The sequence below is a fragment of the Cucumis sativus genome, chromosome 3 (assembly GCF_000004075.3).
Source record: "Cucumis sativus cultivar 9930 chromosome 3, Cucumber_9930_V3, whole genome shotgun sequence".
NCBI classification, from domain to species: Eukaryota; Viridiplantae; Streptophyta; class Magnoliopsida; order Cucurbitales; family Cucurbitaceae; genus Cucumis; species Cucumis sativus.
In genome coordinates, this window is record NC_026657.2 from 20,865,239 (window position 1) to 20,879,799 (window position 14,561).

The 14,561-nt window shown below is 37.6% G+C and overlaps 1 protein-coding gene across 1 annotated transcript; it reads left to right on the forward strand.

Moving 5' to 3' along the window:
* Window positions 1-14,343, forward strand: LOC101218802 (microtubule-associated protein TORTIFOLIA1). Its single transcript, XM_011653169.2, has 6 exons — window positions 1-1,089; window positions 1,972-2,163; window positions 11,943-12,042; window positions 12,162-12,862; window positions 12,943-13,821; window positions 14,009-14,343. Exons 1-6 carry the CDS (start codon window positions 376-378, stop codon window positions 14,201-14,203), a joined length of 2,781 nt encoding a protein of 926 aa, XP_011651471.1. The 5' UTR covers window positions 1-375; the 3' UTR covers window positions 14,204-14,343.
* The last annotated feature ends 218 nt before the right edge of the window (window positions 14,344-14,561 follow it).

The window sequence follows — 14,561 nt, forward strand, 5'->3', positions numbered from 1 at the left end:
ACCCCCATTATTAACAACTCCATTTCTTCAAGGAAAGAACAATGCTATGACTTCATATGGCTATAATGGGCCTCGTAGAATTATCCAAATTCCAAGAAACAAAATCCTGGAATCTTGCAGAGAAAAAGGGGATGGCGAGACAGTTAAAACAGTCATACATGTCTCGTTTTGCTTTCAATTCGTAAAAAGCTTCGTGATTTTAGCCCTCATTTCAACTTTGATTGCTGACCCACAAGACTTGTTTCTTACTTCTTCCCCACCCTCCCTCCATTTCTGTCTCTCTCAAGCTTTCCACCTTCCTTCTTCAACTGCATTTTTGTTCCTTGACCTCCATTGAAGCTCTGAATCCTGTCTCCGCCGTTGGGCTTGTTCAGAATGAGTTCTCAAGCACCCAAATCGTCGAGACCTTCAAAACCCCCAAATCAATCGCCACCCACATCCAGATCCTCGGCCTCTTCTCTATCTTCCCATCTCGCCATGGTTGAACTCAAGCAAAGGATTCTTACCGCTCTCTCTAAGCTTGCCGATCGAGACACCCACCAGATCGCCATTGACGACCTGGAGAAAATTATCCAGTCCATTTCCCCGGAAGCTATTCCTATGCTCCTCAATTGCCTCTACGACTCCTCTGCTGACCCGAAACCCGCTGTGAAGAAAGAGTCATTGCGGCTTCTAACTGTTGTTTGTGCTTCCCATAGTGATTCTACTTCCACCCATTTAACTAAAATTATAGCTCACATCATAAGAAGGGTTAAAGATTCTGATTCTGGAGTGAAGGATTCGTGTAGAGATGCCATTGGTGCACTGTCGGCGCAGTACTTGAAAGGGGATAGTTCTGGCGGTGGTGATAATGGAGGTCTTGGGTCTGTGGTAGCATTATTTGTTAAGCCACTGTTTGAGGCAATGGGAGAACAAAACAAGGGCGTTCAATCTGGGGCTGCATTGTGTATGGCTAAGATGGTGGAGTGTGCGGCCAGCCCACCCATCATGGCCTTTCAGAAGCTTTGCCCCAGGATCTGTAAGTTGCTCAACAATCCAAACTTTTTGGCAAAGGCTTCACTCCTCCCTGTGGTATCCAATTTATCACAGGTTCGTTTTACTTTCTGTGTTTGTTCTACTTATCTGTAATCTTGCTATTTCAATTTATTTTCATCATGGTATGGCTATGGAATGTAAGTTTAGATTCAGGAATAAATAATGACATTTAGCGGATTATGAAACACTCCACTGTAAGATTAGCTTTTTTCTTTTGGGGTGGGGGGTGGGGTTTGGGTGTACAAGGATCTCTGAAGTCCAGTATTTCTTCTGAAATCCTCGAAGTGTGTAAGAGAAAGCATGAAAACTTCGTTACTAGGCCTTTTGTATCTTCTTTAAATTTCAGGCCAGCCTTTTTTATGATAAGAAATGTACTCAAAGGCCAAAGTTTTCTTGTTTGGCTGAAGATGATAGGTGCAAAAGGAAGTTGTCTAGGCGATGCGAGTTCTACTATAAAATTTTGAGAAGTATAATTGTATATTGTACTTATGAAAACATGATATAGAAATTTGGGTGTAAATCTGCCTCTTCCGTGACAGTATAGGAAGAATAAGAGGATGGTTCAGTCGAATGCCCAGTTGCTAACTTAAATATATAAGAAGACTGTGGGACAAATAACAAATTAGTGAGATGCTCTTTAGAAACCTAGTTGAGTTCAGTATCAACATCTGTACGTTGTTGTGAAAAGACGATCGAACTTTTAGTATGTTTAAGAGAAAAAAAAAAGAAGATAATATGAAAATATTTACAAGAATAGAAAAAGACAATGCCAATCCTCTAACTAAAGATGCAAAATAAAATTGCTTGAAAAGATGTACATATGATTGATTGTTTAGCTTTTATTTGAAACCAATAACAATTTATGATTGTATGCCTTCATTTTACCATGGTTTTCATATTGAGGAGAAAGTGATAGGTTCGTGGAACTTGTTTTAGGTCGGTGCTATTGGACAACAGAGTTTGGAAAATTTGCTACCAAGTATTCATGAGTTACTTGGGAGCACTGACTGGGCGACGCGCAAGGCAGCAGCTGATGCACTAAGTGCATTAGCATTGCATTCAAGCAATTTCATTACGGATGGAGGTGCTTCCACTTTTGCAGTACTTGAGGCTTGTCGTTTTGACAAGGTAGTCTTTTGCTTTCATTTGTCCTTTATGAAGCATCTCACTTGCCCTGTGCCTGTTATTGTGTGTGTGTGTGTTTCCTATCAGCACATTGAAGAATTTAGATAAGTATCTTGGTGCAAGATGAATTACCGACTTCTTACTTATACACTTGCTAGGCTACTTGCCGTCTTCAAATAGTTGCCCCTCAATGGTAATGCCATTGCATCCATTGACGTTTAATCAAACTAGCAGAGGAGAATCTAAGATTGAACTAGGTGAATGTAAAGGGTTTAAGGAAATTCAGGTATCAATGAACAGAAGAAAGAAGGTTTGGTTTATGAAACCGTTTCTAACGTACTCTAATGGGTTAAATTTCATTTTTTCTTTTGGATGAGAAACAGGAATATATATATTCATATAATCAACAAAAGAGGACAGCTTAAGAGCGAGGTTGGGACGACCCCCCACAAGCACAACTCTAAGAGATCCTTCCAGTTGTTTAAGATCATTGAAAGGCTGTGATTATACAAAAGAATTTGGTGTAATTTGTGCACCACCACAAAGCTGTATGTTGAACACATTCCAAAAAGAACCAAAGGAAAAAGGCTTATCTTCAATAATTCTGCTATTTTTTTCTTTCCAGAGGCACCACAAATGGCCCGTGAGGCACATTTCCAAATAATATTCCCTCTGGCACCAAAGAATTCCCATTCAGCCAACTCAGCATCCAGCCATCGATTTTTCTTTGAAATGTGGCAATCAATCCCAAAGATACCAAATAAGAGAGAGCACTCTTTATAAGCAAATTTGCAATGAAGGAAATTATGATATCAAATGGAGAACTAAGAATAAGAAAAGAGTTTCAGAGCCCTAGTCTTGGAAGTCTAAATGAATTTTATTGGTTTCTCCGTGCAACATAGCAGCCTTTCTAGGTTCTTTTTTGAAACGGACACAAGCCTCTTTATATATTATTAATAAATGAGACTTAAGCTCAAAGTACAAGAGTGTTAAAGTAAGAGCAAGAGAATGAAAAAGAATTCAGTCATTGACTACAACAAAAGCTAAACTTAGGCAAAACAAAAGAAATGACAAGCTAATAAGTAAATACCAATAGAAAAATTTAAGCTAAACATAACCAGACCAGAGTAATCTAAATACAAAGCAAAACGAAAGTTCTCTCTCATAAGGAACCTATTGAAAGCGATAAACCAACGGAACATCGACTTACGTGGAAAACCCAAGTATCGGACAAAAACCACAATATTTTTGTTCTTATTATTTTCTGATAATCACAATAGGTACAAGTGAGGGGAATAAATAGAATAATACAATGAGATAAAAAAGGAAAGATATTTAGGGTAAATCTCCCATAATCTTCCCTATAGGGAACCTGGATAAACTGGCTGACAACACTCACATCAAAGGAAATATCAGGACGAGTATGAGATAAATAAACCAATTTACCCACAAGGTGTTGATATTGTTCTTTATGAGTTGGAACTTGATCACCAAAGTTTCCTAGTTTACAATTGAATTCAATAGGAGTGTCAGCCGGACGACATCCCAACATACCTGTCTTGGTCAACAAATCGTGGGTGTATTTTCTCGAAGATACGAAGATGCCTTCTTTAGATATGGCCACCTCCATTCCACGAACAAACAATCTCTCTTGTTATAAAACTGAATTGGTGGGTGACCCTCGAGGAACTTCTTGATCGACTAGGACCATGAAAAATAATTTTGGTCTTTTAATTTCTCTCCTAAAAAATTCCCTATAGATAATGCCAAAGAGCTAGTTATATAATTTGAAGGAAAATTAGGGAGTGAAGTTACCAGGTTCTTTGAATACATTGGTAAATCGGTCCTTTGAATACATCAGTAGATTGGTCGATTTAGACTGTGCCAAGGATTCACCAACTTCAAAACCATACTGAGTATACCCTTGATCCTTCTTGGAACCATGGATATGCTGTTGCTGTAAGTGAAAAGGTAGCGACTCGTGAACAGAGGGCAGTCTGTAAACCGAGGGCATTGACGGGAATCGAGGTGCGGATTGCTAGAAGGGTATGACAGCTGGACTTGGGATGACAGAGGGGAGAAGACGCGCCTGGCAGCAGCGGCGCGTGGGCAAAGAATTGTGGCACATGAGCTTCGTTCTCGGTGTTGGGTTGTGCGGCTTGCTCTGAGTGTGGCCCCATATTGACCGTCGACAGCCTCCGAATCTGATGGAGGAGTTTTTCCATGCCGTTGGCAGCTTTTATTTCTGTTTGGGCTTCACCTAAACCGGTGTCTAGGGTTTTGTTGTTACCTTGCTCTGATACCATATTGAAAGTGATAAACCAACAAAACACCGACTTATGTGGAAACCCAAGTACTGAGAGAAAAACCACGATATTTTTATTCTTATTATTTTCTGATAATTACAATAGGTATAGGGGAATAAATAGAATAATACAATGAGATAAAAAAGGAAAGATATTTAAGGTTAATCTCTCATAATGTCCCTATGGGCTAAGCCCACTAACTCGAATAGAACCCATTTGAATCTAAAGACTTGCGAAAAGATGCAACCGACAACCTTGTAGCTATCATGCTATAGTATCCAAAAACCAGAGGAGGCTTGAAAAAAACATTCAAAATAGTAACATCAGCAAAGAGGCTTTACTTGCCACCCACAAGAAGAGAACCCATAAAGACGGAAGTTGGACCATAATTTTGAAGAATACATTTCACCGCAGAAGAATCATATTAGAATAATTCCACAAGCGAGTTGTTGGATCTTTAGTCTGATATAGTCTTTTAGTCTTTTTATTTGTATTTGTATTTCTTTGTACTTCTTTTGGTTTTGTTTTGCCTTTGGACATTACTCATTTGTTTTGGATTTTAGCTTGTTTGGATATGATGAGAGTGCTATGGGGTGTCAACCTAGTTGAGATGTCTAGGTGTACCTCCTGATCCATGGTTACATATGCTCATTGTATAATTCTCTTGTACTATGAGCTTTTGTCTCATTATTATTATATTAATAAAGAAGCTGTCTCCTTTTAAAAAAAATGAATAATTTGACAAGCAGCGACTATTGACTTTAAATGATCTGGAATTTTGCAAGACTGGGGACAAGAGCTAGTTGTAGAATGAGAGGGGTTTTGCTCGAAGAGCCCTTAAAAAATTTTACCTTCGAATTAGACATAGAGAATTAAGAGTACTTAACCTGGGTAGCTGAGGATGATGAGAAGTTGACTTAGATGAACGGGCTAGAATTAGTTTGAAAGATTAACTTCTTGTTCAAATGGTTGGAGGAGAGTGGATTGTCAAAAGAACTGGCCGGTTGAAGTGACTTTCCAGCTGTAAAAGAAGGCACAACTGAAAATTTCTTTCTTCATTAAATACCCTTTTCAGATTCCTCTGTCTTGTTCCTTTCAAAACTGAAATTCTTAATCTCTCTCCTCAAACGTGGCTCTTCGTATCCCATAGATGTGTTCATATTACTTTCCTTGGATTCCAAATTTAAATTTACCATTGCTTCAATGGAGGTAAACAATGTTGGGGCCGACAAGGCAAAATTTTGGCGAGCAACTTGTTTCAAAGATTCAAAGGGGCTTCTTGTACATTAAGGAAGATTTTGGATTGATCTTAGATATTCCACCCCCTCCGGGAAGAATGAATCTTCAACGACTCCATTTTTCAAAGCCTGATTTAATCTCATCAAGTCAAGTGGGTTTGAAAAATCCTTTAATGATAAACGACCCTTGGTTAATGGAGGGGGCTTGATCATTTCAAAACCACTGGTGTAGGAAAAAATTCTCTCGTTTGAAGTCTGTTATTTCAATTGTTGCTGGTATGAAGCCATGATGGTTTCTTTTTACTTGAATCTTTGCTTTGGAAACATTTAGAAGATTGAGCATTTCAGTAGCGATATTTTCCAGACCTCCAAAATGATCTCCTATAACTTTGAACGTTTGGTTGCTCCAATAATCAAGAGGGAGGTTTCTTTTATATTTTTAATCCATCCTCCATACCCTTCAATAATCGATGGTTTCATATAGTTACTTTTGCTCTATTTCTCAAACTTTGAATGAAAAGTACCCATTACTTGCCATAACTCTTCTTTTCCAATGAACTCTTCTAGAGAACCTTCAGCCAATTTAATCGAAGCATTCTCTGCGAACAATGGATTAATGATTATTTTCTAATGAAAAAGATCCTCCAAGGTTTTTCTAATTTCCTTCCAATTATCAAACACAAATAATCTTGAAATAATCCATAGATTATTGAAGTCTTCTTTAAAGATTTGTGGATTTTTTATCACCTGAGTTGCACTCTAAAATTCTGAGGTCAGAACAGGGAAAGGAGTGTTCTGTTTAACCAACTCTTGGGTAGAGGATCCATTGAACTTCACAGTTTCAGCATAACTTGCCCCTAGAGACTTGGAGGGAAGCTGTGAGGAGGTCTGGAGATGTTTTCTGTACCAAATCAAATATCAAGAAACTTTCCATCATTTTGTGAAAGGATTTTCAACCGTGTCGAGAGGCACCCGAAGAAATATGGATGAAGGAATGTTCTCTGGTTCCTCTTCCAGGCTATAGATCTCATCACCTAACCTACTTTTGACAAAAAAATTTAAAAGCCTTGTACTTCCAAACTCATCAAAACCATTTTGAAGAAGAAAACCATTCTTGGGGCCACACAAGAATTCAGAAATCTCCTTCAAGAATCATCTAAGTTGAGTGTTTGATAATGTCAAGATCTTCCGGGCTTCCACGTCTTCAATATGAAAGTATTCCTTGTTGAACCGAATACAGTAAAGGGCATCCACTACTTTGCAACTTTCTACTTCCATTATTTCCAAAACCAAACTGCCTATAGCGATGGACAAGAAAACAGGCTCTAGGGGCACACCGGAGAAGAATAATAGAACACTGGAAGAGGAAAAGGGGCTGAGTGTGGTTAGGGACTAAAGGAAGGAAGGGAGGGGAGAGGAGAGAGAAGAGATAATTTTCATTCCTGATTTCCTGTCTAGATTATATCTTCTTTAGCAGCCTTGTTAGGTTAAGCTTTAACTTTAAGACTTCCCTTTTTAAACGGGGGATACTTGAAGTTCATTTTCTTCTGCTGTAAGCTTTATATCAGTTCATGTTAAACCTTTCAGGCTGATGAGAGAATTGAGGCTTTTGAGCATCTGTTAGTGGCTGCTTAATTGCTGCTTATAAAGATAAAGTTGAATTATTTGTATGGGAAATTCTATTGCATGGGAAATTAAATATAGGATTTAGCAAATATGACTATTTTGAAAACTCAAACCATGATGCTTATATATATAAAAAACCAAGTCTTTAATTTTCTCTTATCCAAACTTACACCTCAACTAAATTTAGGGTTTATTCTCCTCATCTTCTTCTTCCTCACTCATCTGCTAGGCCTCCAATAATTTTCACGTACAACAGAAAGAATAAGGAAAAAAATAGAATCACACATGGGAGTTTGGAAGAGAGAAAAGGGGAGACCACCACTTAGTGGGGCCCAGCAGTTCGTTAGTATAAATAATAAATAGAAAGAGAAGGAGAGAGGGAGGGCATGGAGGATATTTTCTGGGAAGAGTAGGCTGCTTTGTCCTTGCATGGGAAGAAGGCAGAGGAGTCCAGGTTTTTATTATTCGATCAGTGTTTTGGTTTGAGTTGTTCATGTTGCCTTTCCTTTATAGTATCTTTACATCATCCTTATCACTTTGGCCCTTTTTCTTTTCAACTACATGGACCTTGATGCTACACCGCCCTACAAATTCAACAGCGCCTATTACTTTAATCTCCCAAAAAAGATGGGTTTTTGTCCTTTAATTCGACTCTCTACACCGATTCAAGAACTTCTCCCATTGTCAAAGCATTGGCCTATCAGCCCTCCATTTTCCACCACCAATTTGCTGCATCCATGGCTAAGCTGGGGAACGTTCAAATTGTTACAATCTTTTTGTAGGCTAGATTTGAACCATATGCAATTGTAGAAAATTCTCCTTGATATGCTTATTCATTGTTTGCTCTGTTCGATTTCTTTTTTTGTTTTCAACTTTTTTGTTTTTGGTTGTTGGTAAATTGTTACATTAATATATATTGTGTTTTCTGTAATTTCATGTTAAGGATTGGTGTAGTATTTGCAGTGTTGATCTGGTTGTTTGGAATCAGATACCCTTTATTGATGGGCTTTATGATACTTATTATGAAGTTGTAATAAGAGTTTTAGTCTTCACAGAAAAAAACTACCGACTATGTCATTATGAATACATGGTAATTGGATGACAATGAGTAATATGGTAGGATTCTAACAATAAAATCACAATCAATCCTAACAAACGGGCTAAAACAGAGACAGTACTATGTTATATCACTTGCAAAGCTTACCCAGCACCTTTACAAGGAGGCTGGGATATTTCCTCCCAAAGCTTTCAGCAGCCTTTACAGAATAAAAGAAAACCTACCTACACAATTCCCATAAAGATATATATATAGTCCTCTCTCTCTCCTATCCCTGCGGCCCCATCAATCACGATCCTTTCCTGCAAACATTCCTTCATCATTGGCTTGCTGTTGAATTACTTTTCTGCCCTTTCTCTTATAAGTATGAATAATAGGAGGCCTTACAACACCTCTGGATTCCAAATTCACCTTGTCCTCAAGGTGAAATGTAGGAATTGTTCATTCATTTGATATATGGATTCCCATGTAACCTCACTTTCGGGTAAACCCTTCCACTTGATCAACCACTCGTTTGCTCCCAGCTCTTTACTCCAACAAGTTCCCATGACTGTCTTAGGCCACAACTGTAGTTCAAACTCCTCTGTTAGAATTGGGGCTTGATGCAGCACTTGCTGTTGTTTCCCCAGTTTCAGCTTCTATTGAGAGACATGAAATACATTGTGAATGATTGCTTCTGGTGGTAATAGTAGCCGTTAAGCTACTTCGCCAATTTCCACTATTATTTTGTAAGGCCCATAAAACTTAGGAGCAAGTTTCTCACATCTGTCTATAGGGCCTCAGCTTTAGGTACACTTCGTCGCCCACTTTGAACCTTAGTTGTTCTCTTCCTATCAAATCTGCCATCTTCTTCATTTTGTTTTGAGCCACATATAAATTCTCTTTTAGTGCAGTTATGGCTAAATCCATTTCTTTTAGCATCAATTGAACCTCATTGTTGGATGTTTTTCTATCTCCATATGGCAACAAGGGTGTTGGGGTCTACCATACACAGTCTGGAAAGGTGTACTCTTGGTGGATGTGTGAAACGTAGGGTTTAGGTATTTTGAAGTACTTTGTCATATTACCTTTTTGTTTGATGGTCATGTGATTTTCTATTTTGAAGTTTTAAACCACCAATTCACCCAAAAGCTTTAAGTGAAGACAAATTTAATTATTATATATCACCACTCTCCCTTACTTGTGGCCTTGAAATATTAGAGGCCCAACAAGTGGAAATCGATTTTCATTGGGGAGAAAAACGACAATGTAGGGACTTGAACACATGACCTCATGCTTTGATACTATATCAAACTGCTAATTCATCCAAAAGCTTAAGCTGGTGGTTGAAGGCAAATTTAATTATATATCACCAACAGAACGTAATTTTTATCTGATTGTCATGTGATTAATACTTTATTTTGTGATTTTTATTAAAAACTACAAGTTATGAAAAAAATATAAAGTAATTATATGACAATAAGAAATGACTATCTATTATACTAAGAATTAGGCACGATGGATTCTCTTTTTATTTTCCAATAAGTAAACATGAAGGTTTTATACTTACAATGGCCAATTTTGCAAGTCAAACCTTGAGAATGGTGATTTGGCATTTGATGTTGGTAAAAGAAAACTGAAGTCACGTGAGTTAAGGAAACAAATAAATATGTATATGATCTATATCAAATAACAATCAGACAACCATCGGGTAACAAATAAACATACAGCAATTAGATAATGTTAGAAATAATGGGCTTGGGTCATGTTGAAAGCCCAAGGGTAGTTGAGATTTATTTTGGCCTAATTTTTTCTTGTTTTAATTAGGTTGGTGTTGCCTATAAATATTTTTCCCTTTGTACTTTTATTATCATAAGAAAATAATAAGAAATATCAGCATTGTGGTTTTTCTTCCTGTACTGGAGTTTCTGGGTTTCTGTATTTGTTCAACATCTGTACTTTCAATTGATGACAGTCAATATCTAATGCCAATTAAACGTGTCAAAGAATAGACAAAACCAAAACCTTGAAATATCTCAAGTTCCTACAATCACTGCCATGGCAAAAAAACCATTCAAAACGTAAAACCTAAAGGGATCCTAAATAATTCCTTTACAAACAAGGACTTCATCATAATCGTCATGCTTTCAAATACCCTAAAAGACAGGCCATGATACAATCCAAATAGAGACAATTGCACGATTGTCAAAAAAATTTGAAAAAATTAGGCCCTGGCCCAAAGTTTAAGCTTTTGCGCCCAACCTACTTTAAAAGAGCAATTGAAACTAAAAATTCTAGAATACTCTCAATGATTCAAACTTGTGCATGAAATTTAATTGCTTTGTGATTACAGGCTAATTAGCTTCTACTTTTTTTTTCAGTAATTTTTTATATTGTTGGATTGTCTTCTGATTAAAACCCGAGGGTTCTAGCTTCAATCCATGAGTGACAAAATGTATTTAAATGTTGTTTCAAACATGATTTCCAAGCTAGATTATTTGAGCATGCTTTGAGTTAATTAAGTATGATTTCTTTACTGATTTTAGTAAGTTATTTACAAAGCATGAGATTAAAAGCAAGCATGAGATCTGTTTTACAAGCATGAGTTGATTTAAGTTCAAGTAAGCAAGTATATGATATACTTTGAGCAAAGGTTTTGTATAAAGCAAGATAATTTCTAAGCTTTGAAAGCTGGAGCATGAGTTATTTGTAAGCTTGAGATGAGCATGAGAGCATAGCAAGTATATTTAAAAGCAAGCATGTTTTAAAAGTTTTCATGAGTTTATGAGATTTTCACTAGCAAGCATAACTGAGTTATCTAAGCCTGAGGCTAAGTATATTATCTGTAAACACAGATATTATTCTGTTGTTGGTGTTGAGTTTACTCTATGAGAACGATATTGTCAGGAGTGGAACGTGCCCCACTACGAAAAAGACGTCGGGAGTATTGGACATGTCCTACTACAATGTATAGAGTTCTGGACAGTTAAAGATGCTAGAAGTACTAGGCGTGTTCTACTACAACTTACAGAGTAGCTAGGGAGATTTCATGCTAGTAGTATGTCAAAAACCTTAACTAATAATTATTATTTAAAAAACAAAGAAAAAGAAAAGAAAAACACCCTGAAAGAATTTACATGGAGTTGTAGGGTTGGTCTGATACCACCACGGATAAGAAAATGAAAAAAAAATATCATGCAGAATTGGAAGCCAAACATATCTGCACTCTAGCATGAGCATGAAGTATGCTAGGTTGAGTCATTTGTTCTAATGGTGTCTGAGTCATTATCTTGTCAAAAAATGGAATGTGGACCAATCCAAATGGAGCTGGATTAGGAGTCCGTAGTGATGTTCATATTTTGATGTTACAGATTTGAATAATTAATTTGAAGCTTACTTTCTTCTTTAATGTTTAAGCTTGAAAATGATATGATGTATAATATTAATAGGATAAGGTTCCTGATCTTCATTGGATGGAGGGCGAATCTAATTGATTTATGTACAAGTGAAAAGAAATGATGAATTTGCATTTGCAGATTAGAGTATTTATCATGTTATATTAATGGCATTTTACAGATAAAACCTGTTCGAGACAGCATGACAGAGGCACTGCAACTGTGGAAAAAACTTGCTGGTAAAACAGATGGTGCTGCAGAAAGTCAAAATGCATCTCAAGGTCTAGTGGGTTGTCTTTCCCTTTTTACTTTCTTCTAGAGATTGAAGGATTACCTCAATTTATTCTGGTGCCAACTCCCGTTCCATTTCAATATGATGTTCTTGCTTTATATGTTTCAGACGGTGAAAGCCATGAACCAGCGGAGTTGTCTCAAAAGTCTGACATGACAACTGCAAATTCCCCTCAGGGAGGGAGGTCACTAGACAAAGATAAATCTGAGGAACCTATCCCTGTATTGAATTCAGCTTTGAAAACCAAATGTGGTAGTATTTCAGATAAAGCGGCTGTAATATTGAAGAAGAAAGTACCTGCTTTAACTGACAAAGAGTTGAACCCGGAATTCTTTCAGAAACTCGAAACTAGAGGATCTGGGGATTTGCCTGTGGAGGTGGTTCTTCCTCGCAGACATGCCAATTCTTCAAACACAAATGATGAGAAATCAGAGCCTGATAATTCAACTGCAGGGGGAAGATCAACTCGTGTTGAAAACACCAACACAGATGATTTTCAAAGAGCATTCAATAAGTTTCGTGACTCCGAAAGAGCTCAAATGGCTAAGATGCGGGATTATGATGATCTTGAGCGAGATAAATGGCATGAGGGGAAAATAAATGGACGAGACTCCCGAACAAGAGCATACAATGTGAATGATCAAAATGACGTATCTCAGCGGGAATCTTCTGGTGCTCGTTCGGACTTCTCCAAAATGGATGCCCAATCGGAAAGTTCCTTCATAAATAGCAAGGGAAGTTGGTCCGCTATCCAGAGGCAGCTATTGCAGTTGGAGAGGCAACAGGCGCATTTGATGAACATGCTGCAGGTACATGCTCATTATATGCTGTGTGGGGTTAGTTCTCATGACTTAATTTTAAAATGTAATTTCATACTTCTATATCTCAGGATTTCATGGGAGGCTCTCATGATAGCATGATAACTTTGGAAAACAGAGTCCGTGGACTTGAGAGAGTTGTCGAAGACATGGCACGTGATTTATCCGTGTCATCTGGTAGGAGAGGGAACTTTCCTCTAGGATTTGAAGGATCGTCTAATAGGCATCTAGGCAAGTATAGTGGATTTTCGGACTATCCGGTTGCCAAGTTTGGACGAAACAATGATGGAAGAGTTCCTTTTGGAGAGAGGTTTGTTCAATCAGAAGGAATTGGTGCAAACATGAGAGGAAGGAGTGCTGCATGGAGGCCTGATATGAATGAAACTTGGGATTATCCTGCTTACATGTCGAGAAATGGGCAGATGGGATCTAAGAGATCTCTAGATGCCAGCATCGACAATAGGTCATCTAAATCAGAACAGGAAAGCGACCAAGGTGGTAACAGAAGAGCATGGGATAAAGGTGCTGGACCTTTAAGACTTGGTGAGGGGCCATCTGCAAGAAGTGTTTGGCAAGCATCAAAAGACGAAGCAACCTTAGAAGCCATTCGGGTAGCTGGGGAAGACAACGGAATATCTAGGACTCCGAAAGTGGCCATTCCTGAATTGACTGCCGAAGCATTGGTAGAGGACAATGCTGGTCAAGAACGGGATCCAGTATGGACTTCTTGGACTAATGCAATGGATGCCCTTCAGGCAGGGGATATGGACATGGCTTATGCTGAAGTTCTTTCTACTGGAGACGACATCTTGCTCATAAAGCTAATGGAAAGAACTGGGCCTGCGGTTGACCAAATCTCAAATGAGATAGTCATTGAGATTTTCCGTGCCGTGGGACAATTTCTACTCGAGCAGAACTTGTTTGACATATGTTTATTTTGGATTCAACAGGTATGGCTTTTGCTCGACTTCAATAATCGATATTACACTCTTCACCCACCCTTTTATGAACTGTTTATATATTTAGAATGCTGAACTGAAACTATGGAAACCTGGTTTGGTTCTTATTAGTCCAATTTGTTTGTGAGATCATATGGGCAACGCCTTCTGATTTGTAACGCTTGACATGGTGTTTCAGTTGGTAGAAATTGTTTTGGACAATGGACCTGACTGTGTGGGGATTCCTATGGAAGTGAAGAAAGAACTATTGTTAAATTTTCATGAAGCATCTTCAACAATGGATCCACCTGAAGATTGGGAAGGTGCTTTACCTGACCAACTTTTGTCGCAGTTGGCCTCTGCTTGGAGAATTGATATTGGACAACTCCAATAGATACTATTTGTAAACTCTTTTTTGCTGAATGGATGAACTAAATTCTTTTGTATAAGCAATAGTTTTCTTCCCATTCAAAATGAATTGAAAATGGGATATATATTGGTTTGTTCAGGAAATGGTTTTCAGATTTTTTTTTCTTTTGGTTTTTCTGTTTTTTGCTCAATCCTATTAAGTTAGATAGAAGTAGAGGAATTTGAATGACAATGAACATAGTTTTGAATTATTATTAAAAATGAAAAGAAATTGCTCTTAAAATACTAAAATTTCTATTTTCCCCCTAAAATCATGAATAATATTACATATGCTTAAAAGGTAAGTATAACAAACAAAAAAAAATAAATTTGATTAAAAAATA

Coding starts and splice junctions, on each gene's coding strand:
- LOC101218802 (XM_011653169.2), top strand. CDS start 376: ATGAGTTCTCAAGCACCCAAATCGTCGAGACCTTCAAAACCCCCAAAT. Junction 2,164..11,942: donor AGGCTTGTCGTTTTGACAAG/GTAGTCTTTTGC, acceptor GGCATTTTACAG/ATAAAACCTGTTCGAGACAG. Junction 12,863..12,942: donor ATTTGATGAACATGCTGCAG/GTACATGCTCAT, acceptor TCTATATCTCAG/GATTTCATGGGAGGCTCTCA.